This window comes from Eumetopias jubatus, unplaced genomic scaffold, assembly GCF_037043125.1.
Source record: "Eumetopias jubatus isolate StellerSeaLion01/CBP00866 unplaced genomic scaffold, mEumJub1_p1.0 scaffold_1, whole genome shotgun sequence".
Taxonomy (NCBI): Eukaryota; Metazoa; Chordata; class Mammalia; order Carnivora; family Otariidae; genus Eumetopias; species Eumetopias jubatus.
The window spans coordinates 148,385,512-148,399,332 of record NW_028274807.1 but is presented as its reverse complement, the minus strand read 5'-3'; the positions used below and the strand labels follow the sequence as shown (position 1 = coordinate 148,399,332).

Genomic DNA, 13,821 nt, shown 5'->3' with positions numbered 1-13,821 from the left:
GACCTGAGAAAGTTGTCAAGTGAGCCTCCTCTTCCTTGCTTGCCCCTGTAGTCACAGGGTTCCTCTCCTACAATCCCTTGGTTCGCCTGATTTACCTAAGTGTGCCCTTTCAATCAAGAATTGTTTAGTTTCCCTGTTTTTGAGTTTCCTATAAATGTATTCCTAGCATATTTTCTTGTGTCATTTGCTGCTTTTTATTTTAATTTTAATTTTTTTGGTGGGGAGGGCAGAGGGAGAGAGAAAATCAACCTCACAACCCTGAGTCATGACCTGAGCCAAAATCAAGAGTTGGATGCTTGGGCGCCTGGGTGGCTCAGTTGGTTGAGCGACTGCCTTCGGCTCAGGTCATGATCCTGGAGTCCCGGGATCGAGTCCCGCATCGGGCTCCCTGCTCGGTGGGGAGTCTGCTTCTCCCTCTGACCCTCCTCCCTCTCGTGCTCTCTCTCATTCTCTCTCTTTCTCAAATAAATAAAATCTTAAAAAAAAAAAAGTTGGATGCTTAACTGACTGAGCCACCCAGGTGCCCCTTGTGTAATTTACTTCTTGCCTTCAGTGTTACTTTGTGCTTTTCAATCCAGTTGCCATGTTCCTACAGAATCACCCATGATATCAAAATCCTGCAATGGCCATTTGGGTTGTTTCCATGTTCTGACCATTATCAACAGAACTACTTTGATATTTTTGATATACTACTTTGAATATTTTGATAGATCCTGGTGCACCAAAATTTCCCCACTGTGGCCTTCAACTCTAACTTCACCAGATAATGTCAGATGGTTTCGCAATAGTATACAAAATCCTATGAAAACACAACCACAACCCTCAGTACCTTGTAGTGAAAACACCATCCTTTCTTCACTGCTCAGAACTGCTGCCTCTTAAAATCTAGGGACTGTCCATGCAAGGTCTGATCCTGATCTCTCTATTCTACCCCTGCTCTAAGAGTCAGTCCCTGGGCCAAGGCCACACTGTTCTTCCTCTTTACTAGAATTTTATAACATCATGGCAATAGGTAGAGCAATCCTACTCCCTTCCTCTTCTTGATCATTTTGCATTGTTATGTACATTTTTTAATCAGTACAGTTCCACTATAAATCCAGTTGGGATTGTATTGATTCTATAATTTAGACCAGTATTGACTGACATTGAGTTTTTCAATCCATGAACAACCCATATATCTTGCCATTTTCTCATTTTATGTCCTTCCCTCCGTGAAATTTTATAAGTTTTCCCTAAATGGTTTTGCACATCTTTTGGTAAATTTATTCCTAGACACTCAAGATATTTTAAATTGTACTCTTTAAGAAGCCACTATCAGGAATCCTGTTGTAACAGCTTAATCCATATTCCAAGTAACATAGATACCCAATGGTAAATGGTAAATGTCACTATTGCCATGGGGCTTCTGACTGCCTGAGCAATCCAGACCTTTTGTGCAAGGCAAGAATGACCTTACTAAATTCCATCCATGAAAAGCCTGCTCCAAACCTACACACCACACATTGTACTCATTCAGTAGAGCAGAACCTGTCATACTTCTGGTGCTAAGTGCAGCAGGTTTCACTTAGGAATAACCCAAGAATTATCCAATTTTATCTCTGCAAAGAATCTCAAGTAAAATAAGAATTCAACATTCAACATATTTATTAAGGACATACTCTATGCCAAACATTATTCTAAGCACTGGGGATAGAGTAGTGAATGAAAACAAAGCTTGTGACCTTGTGACCTATATTTTGATTGGGGAGGCAAGTAATTAGTTAACAAGGAAACCATTTTCTATGGGAACAGAAGTGAGGATGATGGGAACATGGAGAAGATATGTCTAAAACAGAATCATAGGCATTAAGCTATAGAAAGAAGCAAATGGAAAGTACTATTGGGGAGAATCAAAAGAGTGAAGAAAGAAACCCCTCTGGAAGGAGGAGTCTCAGCCCAGTCTCACCAAGTAGAGCTGAGAGAGGTCTACCCTCAGAGGGAGCTGGGGGTCTTTACCATAGGCTCTGGAGTCTCTTGGAGCCCATGCTGTGTGAAAGGTGTAGATCTCCCCTATCTGCCCCACAGAAAAGGCACCTACGTTTTTTCCCCTCCCTTTTCCTTTAGATATTTCTGGAAATGAGTTGGGAACCAGGAAAATAATCTCTAACTGCATAGACATCTACCCCAGTTCCGCCCCCTGTTGTACCCTCACTGAAAGACAATGTCCCAAGGAGCACTCTCCCCTCTCCATGGGTGGTTGGCTCAGTTCACACTGGTATGAAGAGCACCCCACATTGCCAGAAGTGCCCACCATCATGTCCCCACCAAAAGGCCTTCCACTACCTCCTCAGCCACTGACCTCTGCATTTCCTTCTATCCAATATCCTATCCCAGCCCAAAGGTGTCTTCCATTTATGATTTGCAAGAGAAAGTTACAGCTTTGTTAAAAGTAGTCCTCCAGACCATACATAGGACTCTGCTCAGGGCCTCAGAGGCTTTCAAGCCTGAAGGAATGAATGGGCTGGTTTGACATTTGTTTCAAAAATCCCTTATAGAGGATTTTTTTTTGTATTAGTGTATATCATTTCATATAGATATAATTGTGTTAAGTAAATTGGTGTTTCAAAACAATGTCTATTAATACTCTGCATTTGCAATTTAGAAATGAAGAAATATCACAATTTAAAATACAATGGACAGATTTAACAATAAGACACTTGGAGAGAAGTTTGGAGAGAATTTAGAAAAACATGAAAAAATTACAAGGAGAACAGAGACAGGGACAGAAGATCAGAATGAGAAGGTAAGATACACAGAGGGTAAAATGAGAAAGTCAAATATCTAGTTGGGAATTGCAGCAGGAGAGAGAGAATGAGGGCAGTCAGTGTCAAAGAGAAAAGGCTGAAAACTTTCTGAAATTCTCACGAATCCACAAATTCAGGAAACCCACTGTGTATCAAGTAGGATCAATTCTTTTTTAAACATTTATTTATTTATTTGACAGAGAGAGAGCACAAGCAGGGGAGCAGCAGAGGGAGATGGAGAAGCAGGCTCCCCGCCAAGGAGGGAGCCTGATGAGGGGCTCGACCCCAGGACCCTGGGATCATGACCTGAGCTGAAGGCAGGTGTTTAGCTGACTGAGCCACGCAGGTGCCCCAAGTAGGATCAGTTTTTAAAAACCTATCCTTTACATTGTTGAGGAATCATGGAAACACCAAAAACAAAAGTGTTCTTGAAAGCAGCCAAGGAGAAAAAGAACACCTGAGTATTCCTCATCAAGAGTGACCGCAGACAGTTGATGGAGAAAAATGAATGGTCAACCCAGCTCTCTTATCCAAGAACTAGGACAATATAAGGACATTTCCAGAAAACAAAAATAAAGTTAATAAGGAGGGAAAAAGTGATGCTGGTAGAGCGACTCACTGCTGGTGGTCCAATGTCCATCCTCCCTTCTTCCATAGTAATAGTTCCCCTGACTTCTATAGCTGGCCACAGGCTGAGAGGCTGGTACCTCCAATTACATGGTGGTAGAATGTTTGGTCAGGTTTCGAGGCCTGCATTACTTTGGACGGTAGACTATAATTTGACCAAATCTGTAGCATTAGGGAAATGGTAGGAAAGATCCAGAATGATGGCTTCAGTTGATAATTTTTTGATTGCTTTAAGCGAAGCCATGAGAAAGACAAGAATTCTGGCTAAATCTGGCCAGCCTGTAAAGCAGCAATGGAAGCATCCAGAGTTTTGCTAATACAGGCACATTCTGTCTCTGGTATTCATATACTCAGCCAAATATTTCTGTACAACCAAGTCAAACAGTTATGAGCTATGCAACGGAAGGGGCAAACTTTTTAGGGGAAAACTTTCTTAACTCTTTGGGAAGATGGCATGCAGGAAGGTAAGATTAAGGTGGGTTAAGGTGTTGTTTTCCACTACAAAGCTACCATAAACAAGAACAAAATATGGCAAAATCAGATTATGGTTAACAGGGTTATGGAACAGGAACTCTCCTACTGAGTAGTGGGAGTATACATCGGTACAGTTTGGCATTATTTAGTAACATAAGCATCTCTAATATCCCTGTTAGGGATATACGCCAAAGAAACTCATGCACATTTGCACTAGGATATGTGGACAAGAATGTGAATCAACAACCCTGGAAGTGGCCAGCAGTCCACCTACCGCACAGTTGCTCAACTGTCATATATTTACATCACAGAGTGCTGGGCAACCACGAAAATGAACAAAGCACATCTACACAAAATGACATGCATCAGTTTTGAAAACAGCTTTGGGCAAAGAAAGTGGTAACAAATTATTCTTAATATGTGATTCCATTTGTAAGAAGCTCAAAGACAGACAAAGGGAAACTATATTCTTTGGAGATGTATTCCTTGGTGGTATACATTAGCATCCAATTTATGGGGTAAAAACCAAAAAAAGAAAAGGGCATCTGGGTGCCTCAGTCAGTTGAGCGTCCAACTTGGTTTCGGCTCAGTTCATGATCTCAGGGTCGAGGGACCGAGCCAAGCACTGAGCTCCATGCTCAGCAGGGACTCGGCTTCAGATGTCCTCTCCCCTCTTCCTCTCTCTCTCTCTCTCTCTCTCTCTCTCTCTCAAATAAATAAATAAATAAATAAATAAAATCTTTTCTTAGAAAAAGGAAAAAAGCATTCAATAAAATATATACAAAGAACAGACGGAGCATGTTGAAGATAAAGTGTTCCAATGCTTTGTTAATGAGAGAGGTTAAAATATCACCTCTAGAATATAATGTCTTTCATCCCATACGCTCATTGTATAATACAACCTTGCACTACCTCATGGATGGAATCTTTGTTCTCCTCCTCTTAATCTGAGTGAAACTTTGGGATTCTCTCAACTAATAAGGAACAGTGGAAACTATATTGTATGATTTCCAAGGACAGAGCATGAAAGTGCCTTTGGTTTGGATCTCTTGGGACATTTGTTCTGGGAACTCAGCCATTGTCCAGTGAAGAAGCCCAAGAATCTGAGGAGAAGCCCACTTGGAGAAGAAGCAAGGCCCCTTGCTCCCAGACCCCAGACCAGCCAAACTGCCAACCGACAGCCAGCATTAACTTGCCAGCCATGTGAGTGATCCGTACTGAAAGTGGATTGTCTAGTCTCAGTTTGAGCCATCTCTGTGGATGCCATATGGAGCAGATGAAAGTCATTCCTGTCCAGCTCTATGGAAACTGAGTATCTGTGAGCAAAAGAAGTGTTGTTTCAAGCAGCTTCGCTTTAAGAAAGCTTGTTATTCGACAATAGACAGATGATACAATGGAAAAATTCTAGAAGCATTTCACTATGGAAAGAAGACATGGATGCCCACTATCACCAGTCCTTTGTATCATAGCAGTGACCTTCTCAGGCAATGCGATTAGGCAAAAGTAATCATAGACATAATAATAGCCAATTGACTTTTTCCTATAGAATTTACAATAAGCATTTCTCCATGATATTATGGATATGTACCTATTGTATATGTTAGCTCTATAATATAAACTGTTGACTACCAAATAGTTTATATGTTTATTTTCCTATATTTTACAGAATTTCTACTTCATAAACATAGCTGTCATGAACATCCTTATGGTTAGCTGGATCAAATGACAGGGACATTTTAAGGGTTTGAAATAAAATCATTACATGTTCTTAAATTGCATTTTTAGTGGCATCAAAAGAGAATGCAGGGTTCAATTTCTCATCACCCACAATAATTACTGATCTTTGTTAATCTGATTAATGAAAAATTTTATCTCGGTGACGTTTCTTTGCATTTCAAATAGGTAAAAAGCAGTTGCTGACCTGCTTTGATTTGAATATCCAGGAAGAGGCTGCAAGACTTCCTTCATGCAGGGGGAAGTGGGTCTAGGTGGCATAAAGTCCTTTCTGCCAAGAATAATCTATGCATAAGATAATCAAATAAAAAAGCCACTGCCTGCCACATTTGCTGCAAGAATAAAGAGAAATATAACATAAACTCTTACAACTTGTAATTTTGTTATTCAACAATATTTGCTGGAAACCATGTGCTCTTCATTGAGCTAGGAACATGGGATCTGACAAAGAACTGGAAACATTCCCTACCCTCCAGGAATTTGCCTTGTAATGTAGAAAGAAGACAAATAAAAAGACATTTATTATGTGAGGGCGCCAAAAAGCAGAGATATTTATACCACTTTTTTTCCTGTAAAATAGTAAGTTTATTAATTAAAGATACAGTACTTGAGAACAACCTTCCATTTCATATTTCAAAGAATTTATATCTTTCACCTTACCCATGCCTATAATAGAAACTACCATCTAAATTAAATGGGAAAATAGAGGAATGTATGGCTTTCATTCATCTAAATCCACAAAGGAAAGCGGAGCACCTGACAGATTACAGTCAGTCATTATGTTAACCACGGGAGGGCAGCGGCAGCCTGCCTATGAAATGCTTCCTGGCTAGTACTTTTCCAAACCTTGGTGAAGATCTGTGCCTGTTCCACCATCTGAGAGTTGGTGCTCAGGATCATGAACATAACCCAGGTGCTTAAAATATGGCTTCTCTCCTGTTGGTAGGGTTCTCAGCCTCACAAGGGTTCCACAAGACAGCTCCAAGTTCCCCTTTTGTGACAGATTCACAAGAATTGCTTTGAAACACCTGCATCTTGCCAGTGATGGGCAGTCCCAGGGGCTCAATATCGCAGAGGACCTCCTCCAACTCAGATGGGTGCTCTCGATGAAAAGGTGCCATGGGAAATGGGCGTCTTTCCCACGGGGCCTTCCTGAGGCTGGGGGGGGGGCACATACTGTCATCACCAGCGCAGTTCCAGTTGTCTGCGCAGGCCTGGAAGGATCCTACTCTCAGTTAGTGTGAACAAGCTGCTTATTGCTTTTTCTTGTCTTCTCTCTTAGATGATTTCATTTTATTTGAACCTTCTAGAACCCAAACTAGTACATTATTTATCATAGCACAGACCCCAAACACTTGCTACTGTAGAAAATGCCATCTACCATTGTTCAGGAAACCAGAACCTTAAATATAAGACTGAAAAATTCAGCAAGAATATATCCGATTTAACTCTGTACAAAGAACCTGGTACATATTGTACACATTCCAGATTGAAGTCTGCTTTTGTGAAGCAACATAGATAAATCTAATTGAGTTCTTGTTCTTGCCTTCTAAAGAATCCCCTTGGGCAGCAGCTTGGCCACCTTACTTGGGAGGTCACAGCTTATTACCACTCTGGAACTCCTCTTGGGTGCTCCCCCTCCCCAAAGCCCTTAGCTCAAGGGGCTTTGAAATATTTTCTAAGGTGGGAAATCCTTATAAGAGAGTGAACTGAATTTCTGGTACAGACTGAAAGAAGTTTGGAATCCATGAGGTGAATAAAAGGGCAATCAAATTGCATATTACCACCTGGGATGGAAAATGGAAATGGACTCGATAGGAATGAGACCAGGTTCTATGAGTTCTAAGCTGGCTCCAAAGGGTACTTCCAGCGATGGGTCCTAAACATATTTTGAACACCTATAGGGTGTTCCTTCCTATGCAAGTCCAGTCTCTAGGTTAAGGGTCAGTCATGAAATTTCACTCATATTTCTTAGAACTTTGTTAACAGATTGGACCCACTCTTGTAATGGCCAAGCAGCTCCTATCAATCTCCCATGGATAAACACTAAAAACTCAGGAGGAAATATAAAAATCTGTTGCTGGAAAATACAAAAAACAAAACAAAAAAACCCCAAAAGTAGGTTTTGGAAGAGAGTTGACCCCTATAAGAATAAAATCACTAGATGAGTTTCCCACTTTTTGTAGCTGTTATCTTTTGTCAAGCCCAGTCTACTGGCAGCGGGACAGCTAAGCTGGAACAGAAGCCCGCAGTCTTCAAGCATGCATAACCAGAACTAGTTCGAGGCAGTTTAGTTAAAATCACCTGTAACCCTCCTGGCACTTATTGGCTATCATCTCACACAAAGAAAGAAATGCATTTTCTATCTACGTTCTCACACATGCAAGGATGGAATGTGTACCTGAGATTGTTCAAGGACAAAGGACATCTTTATGAAAGGACCAACTACAGGGGGTACAGCGATCATCACAACCAGGCCTTCCTAATTCTATCATCCTTGCTTACCTGTATGCATTTGTCTGTTTCAGTGGTGTGGGTGTAGGAAGCTGACTTGTCCTACCTCCACGGTGCCTAAATCTAGTGGCGAAGCGCACAGCCCAACCGTGTGTCTCTCAAAGCCTTTGTCGACAAGCTCTTGGTAAAAGCGGACAAATCTGATCTAAGCCTGACGGAGAAATCTTCCCTCCGGAGTTGCGTCTCGGGGGTCAGGACAGCTCAGGGCTTTACAAGATCTAAGTCACCGAGGTCTGCCCTGGCGATCAGTGTTTCAGCCACTAGCGCACAGCCAGTGAGTGAGCACTTGGCAGGGCGGCCGGCGAGACCTCCCGCGCACTCACCCTTAGCCAGAACTGGCAAGAGCCCGTGGCAGGTAAAGGCCCTGCTAGCAGGCCTGGGCTAAGCTCTCCCTTCCACAGCCTCTAAAATTGGGGCCTGTGCTCAAACAGGTCGGGAAAGAGGCACAGGAAGACGGGAAACTGAGCGCAGTCCCACATCCCTCGCCGCTCCCGCGGGTGCAGCGGGCGGGCTCCGGGCGCCTCTGGGCTCCGGGCAGTTGCCACCGGGGACTTGCCGGCGAGCTGAGGGCCGCGCGGTCCCGACTCCCCGAACGACTCGCCAGGGGGCTCGGCCTCCCCGCCCCAAGAGACCTGCTCCTCGCCGCGGGGGCGCCCTCGCCCGGCTGCCCGCAGAGGGCCGGTCCCAGCAGGCTGCTCCGGGGCGCCGCAGTTCTCCCTCATCCGCCCGGGGCCTCGGCGCCTGGGCGCTCCCGTTGGATTCCTCCTCACTCCGGGTCCAGGGCGCCGGCGGGCGGGGATCCCCACCCTCCAGCCCTGTTTGTCTCAGGAGACCCACCCCTGGGTGTAAGCCCGGCCTCCCTCCCTCAGCGCTCGCCGCAACTGCCCGCGCGGCCCAAGATCCCCGGACAATCCCCAAAGGCCCCCAGCCAGCTCCCCAAAGGCACCCAGTCAGCCCCCAAGGGAATCCAGCCAATCCCAACGGACCCTGGCCAATCTCCACCGGTTCCCAGCCAATCCCTAACGGCACGCAGTCAGCCCCCAAGGGAATCCAGCCAATCCCAATATCCTGGCCAATCCCCGGCGGAACGCCCCCAAAGGCCTCCAGCCAATCCCCAATGGCCCCCAGCCAGTCCCAAAGTCCTCCTGCCAATTCCCAACGGTCTCCAGCCAGCCCTCAAAGGCTTCTAGCCAATCCCCAATGGCCCCCAGCCAACCCCCAGTGACTCCTGGTCAGCCTCTAACAGACCTCAAGGACCCTACATTCGGATCTTAACCTACTTTCTGGACAGGGTGGGGAGGGTTCTGGGAGGGCTCCCTAGAGGATGCTGTCTTTAAGAGGGACAGGAAGGACGAGGAGGAGCTGACAAAGAGGGTCTGCAGGGTGTTGTAGGTTGAGGGAAGGAGGGTGCCTAGAGAAGTCATAACTTAGGGGGCCTCTCTGGTTATCTGCAGCTGGAACTTAGAACCAGGGGAGACGGGAGAAGACAATGCTGGGTAGGAGAGTGGAAACGAGATCATAAGGACTCCATGCTCAAATGGAGAGGGTTGACTGGTGCGGTCAGCTGTGTGGTGTGGAAGGAAGCTCTGGAGACAGGGGGGACAATGGACGAAGTTCGCAAGCAAGTCTGGGGCAGGAAGCTGGCTAGGAGATTGTGTGGGTGACCTAGGTAGGAGGGAAGGTGGCCTGGGCTAGAAGATGGCCCTTCAGGTGGGGAATTGTGGACTTGTTTTTTAAAGCTACAAACAAGAACCTAAGTCACACAAAGCAGGAAAGAATATCCAATGGAAAAAAGACCGTCTCTTCAACAAATGGTGTTGGGAAAATTGGACAGCCACATGCAGAAGAATGAAACTGGACCATTTCCTTACACCACACACAAAAATAGATTCAAAATGGATGAAAGACCTCAATGTGAGACAGGAATCCATCAAAATCCTAGAGCAGAACACAGGCAGCAACTTCTTCGACCTCGGCCACAGCAAATTCTTGCTAGACCCGTCTCCAAAGGCAAGGGAAACAAAAGCAAAAATGAACTATTGGGACTTCATCAAGATAAAAAGCTTTTGCACAGCAAAGGAAACAGTTGACCGAACCAAAAGACAACTGACAAAATGGGAGAAGGTATTTGTAAATGTCTTATCAGATAAAGGGCTAGTGTCCAAAATCTATAAAGAACTTATCAAACTCAACACCCAAAGGAGAAATCATCCAATCAAGAAATGTGCAGAAGACAAGAACAGATATTTCTCCAAAGAAGACAATCAAATGGCCAATAGACACATGAAAAAATGCTCAGTATCACTTGGCATCAGGGAAATACAAATCAAAACCACAACGAGATAACCACCTCACACCAGTCAGAATGGCTAAAACTAATAAGACAGGGAACGACAGATGTTGGCGGGGTTGCGGAGAAAGGGGAACCCTCCTACACTGTTGGTGGGAATGCAAGCTGCTGCGGCCACTCTGGAAAACAGTATGGAGGTTCCTCAAAAAGTTGAAAATAGAGCTACCATACGATCCAGCAATTGCACTACTGGGTATTTATCCTAAATACACAAATGTAGTGATCTGAAGGGGCACGTACACCACAATGCTTACAGCAGCAAAGTCCACAATAGCCAAACTATGGAAAGAGCTCAGATGTCCATTGACTGATGAATGGATAAAGAAGATGTGGTTCATACATACGATGGAATGCTACTCAGCCATCAGAAAAAATGAAATCTTGCCATTTGCAATGACGTGAATGGAACTAGAAGGTATTATGCTAAGCAAAATAAGTCAATCAGGAAGACAATTATCATACGATCTCATAAGTTGAATTTAAGAAACAAAACAGGATCATGGGAGAAGGGAGGGAAAAATAAAACAAGACAAAGAGAGGGAGACAAACCATAAGAGACTTTTTTTTTTTTTAAAGGTTTTATTTATTTATTTGAGAGAAAGAGGGAGAAGCAGGCTGCCTGCTGAGTGGGGAGCCTGACATGGGGCTCAATCCCATGACCCTGGGATCATGACCTGAGCCAAAGGCAGATGCTTAACCAATTGAGCCCCCCAGGTGTCCCAGGAGATTCTTAATCATAGGAAATAAACTGAGGGTTGCTGGAGGGGTGGAGGGTGGAGGGATAGGATAACTGGGTGATGGACAGTCAGGAGGGCATGTGATGTAGTGAGCACTGGGTATTATATAAGACTGATGAATCACTGAATTCTAGCTCTGAAACTAATAACACACTATATGTTAATTAATTGAATTTAAAATAAAAAATAACTAGGAAACCATAAATTAAAAAAAAATCCTGTCATCTGCAAAAAAAAAAAAAAAAAAAAAAACCCAAAAATCTAAGTCACAGACCAGGCAGGATGGTGGGCACAGGGCTATGAAGACAGTGGGCCGAGGGTGAAGGTGGCTGAGTTGCCCCTGCCCCTACCTGAGATGAGGAAGCAGCAGTAAAGGGAGGTAGGGCTGGGGTGGGAGGATGGGTTAGCCTGTAAACAGAGATACCCTGGGCCCATCCAGGATTCACAGGGAGAGGTCCAGGGTGTGGACTTGGGAGTCAGATATGGGCTGGATTCACCGACCTATACTGGAGCTACTGGATGATGTCAGAGAGCTGGGCTCAGAAATCTGTGGACAGTCCCATCTGAGGGCTAGGTAGAGGGAGAGAGAGGTCACAGGAGACTGAGGCGGCCAGGTGGGAAAAGATGAAAATCAAATGTAAAGGTGTTTTAAAGGCTGATGGAAAAAATCAGCTTTGGGACGCCTGGGTGGCTCAATTGGTTAAGCGACTGCCTTTCAGCTCAGGTCATGGTCCCAGGGTCCTGGGATTGAGCCCCGCATCGGGCACCCCCTGCTCTGCAGGGAGCCTGCTTCTCCCTCTGCCTCTGCCTGCCACTCCCTTTGCTTGTGCTCTCTCTCTCTCTGTCAAATAAATAAAATCTTAAAAAAAAAATCAGCTTTGGAATGGTTTGCAACAAACATTGGGCAGCGCTCATGAACATTGAAATACAATTCCACTTTTCAGTATCTACCAGGAAGACAGAGGAGGAAGGAGGGAGCAGTCCATTCCTGAAGGAAGTAAGGGGTACATTAAGTGGAATTCAAAAGCAGTTACTGAGTAAATGCATGTCTTCTGCTAATTAACACCATTCAATAGAAATTCTAAACAAAGGCATGGATAGACTCCCCGCCCCCCCCCCCCCCACTGTAGCGGATTGCTGCCTTATGGCCCTCCAGCTGGGCAGGGGATTATTATTGCTGCATTGCTTATAACAGAGGAACTTCAGGTACATCCTAAATGTCCATCCACAGGGGAAAGGCAAAATCAAAGATGATCTGTGCAGGTGATGAAACAGGACACACAACAGTTACAAGGAATTCATATACCTATATATGTGAATAGATTCTAAAAACACTGATGAACAAGCAAACATGCACGAATATATTCATATTGACACTTTTTATGAAAAAGTACCTCCTATAAAGGAATTTATATATAGGGATGGGCTGAAGCAGCCTGGCTGGCTGAAGGCACCGAGCTGGGTGCTTGTGGCCTGCCAGACTATGCATGCTGAGTGGAGCATGCGGTTGGGCTCGCCTCTGCGCTGTGGGGTCCACGTGTACCACGGTTCGTGGGCACCCATAGATGCCTTCTCGACTCAGGGTCACGGCCGTCCACAGACAAGAGCAAGAGGACCAGGGACCCGCCCTGCGCCTTCGACCAGGCGCTGCTTGAGTTCCTGTGCACCTGCTCTCCCAAGAAGCCACTCAGATATGAAACATCGGCAAATGAACTGATTAATGAAGAGTTGGGAATAGCCTATCCCATTATTGATGGGATCCCTAATATGATACCGCAGGCAGCTAGGAGGACACATTAAAATAAGAAGCAAGAAGAAATGGAGCAGCACTAGATCATAATTAAAAACCACAACACACACAATGAAATTCCTTTTAAAGATTGTATTTGAGAGAGTGAGAGCACATGAGCAGGGGAAGGGGCAGAGGGAGATGCAGGCTCCCCGCTGAGTAAGGAGCCCCATGCAGCGCTCGATCCCAGGACCATGACCTGAGCTCAAGGCAGACGCCTAACTGACTGAGCCACCCAGGCATCCCACAGACTAGATTTTCTTAATACCACTTACGTTTTTAAAAGAGTGGCAGGTAATAAGTGGGGGAGAAGAATTTTTCTGTCTCTTCCTACAGTGACTGCCCTCATTCCGTTGGTATCTCTAGCAGGACTGTTGGCAGCCTCCGTGGAAGAAAACTCCCCACAAGGCTGCACCAACACAACCAGCTTGTGCTTTCACGGTCTGCTCCTGCCCATTACCATACCAGTTTCTGTGTTCTTCCACCTTTGGACCTGGATGGGTATTAAACTCTTCAGGCATAATTAATACAACCAGAGCCAAGATGATATATATGTATTAATGATACGTTGTGAGCATCTATCTCTGAAAGCTCAACTACATGGAAATACTAGAAACCCACTTAAATTGCAGGAAAATTGCTTTGCCTTGCTTCTCTCAGAGGTTTAGGACTATGGGAGGCTTAAGCTGCAGAAGTTTCTTTTATTGTACTTTTGTTCTGCCCTTGTTTATAACTACTGTATCAGAAGAAACATTTCAACACAGTTTCTTGTTGGAAATGAACAGTCCCAACCATCACCCGATAACTTTCTTA

General features: G+C 44.7%; 1 protein-coding gene and 1 pseudogene across 1 annotated transcript; both read left to right on the top strand.

Moving 5' to 3' along the window:
- The first annotated feature begins 12,706 nt into the window (after positions 1 to 12,706).
- LOC114212214 (protein preY, mitochondrial pseudogene) lies at positions 12,707 to 13,052 on the top strand (annotated as a pseudogene).
- A 28-nt stretch (positions 13,053 to 13,080) lies between these two features.
- On the top strand, positions 13,081 to 13,535 carry LOC114212241 (phosphatidylinositol N-acetylglucosaminyltransferase subunit Y-like). The gene is made up of 2 exons (XM_088023154.1): positions 13,081 to 13,113; positions 13,311 to 13,535. Exons 1-2 carry the CDS (start codon positions 13,081 to 13,083, stop codon positions 13,533 to 13,535), a joined length of 258 nt encoding a protein of 85 aa, XP_087879280.1.
- Positions 13,536 to 13,821: the final 286 nt, after the last annotated feature.

Coding starts and splice junctions, on each gene's coding strand:
- LOC114212241 (XM_088023154.1), top strand. CDS start 13,081: ATGAAATTCCTTTTAAAGATTGTATTTGAGAGA. Junction 13,114..13,310: donor TAAAGATTGTATTTGAGAGA/GTGAGAGCACAT, acceptor GCAGGTAATAAG/TGGGGGAGAAGAATTTTTCT.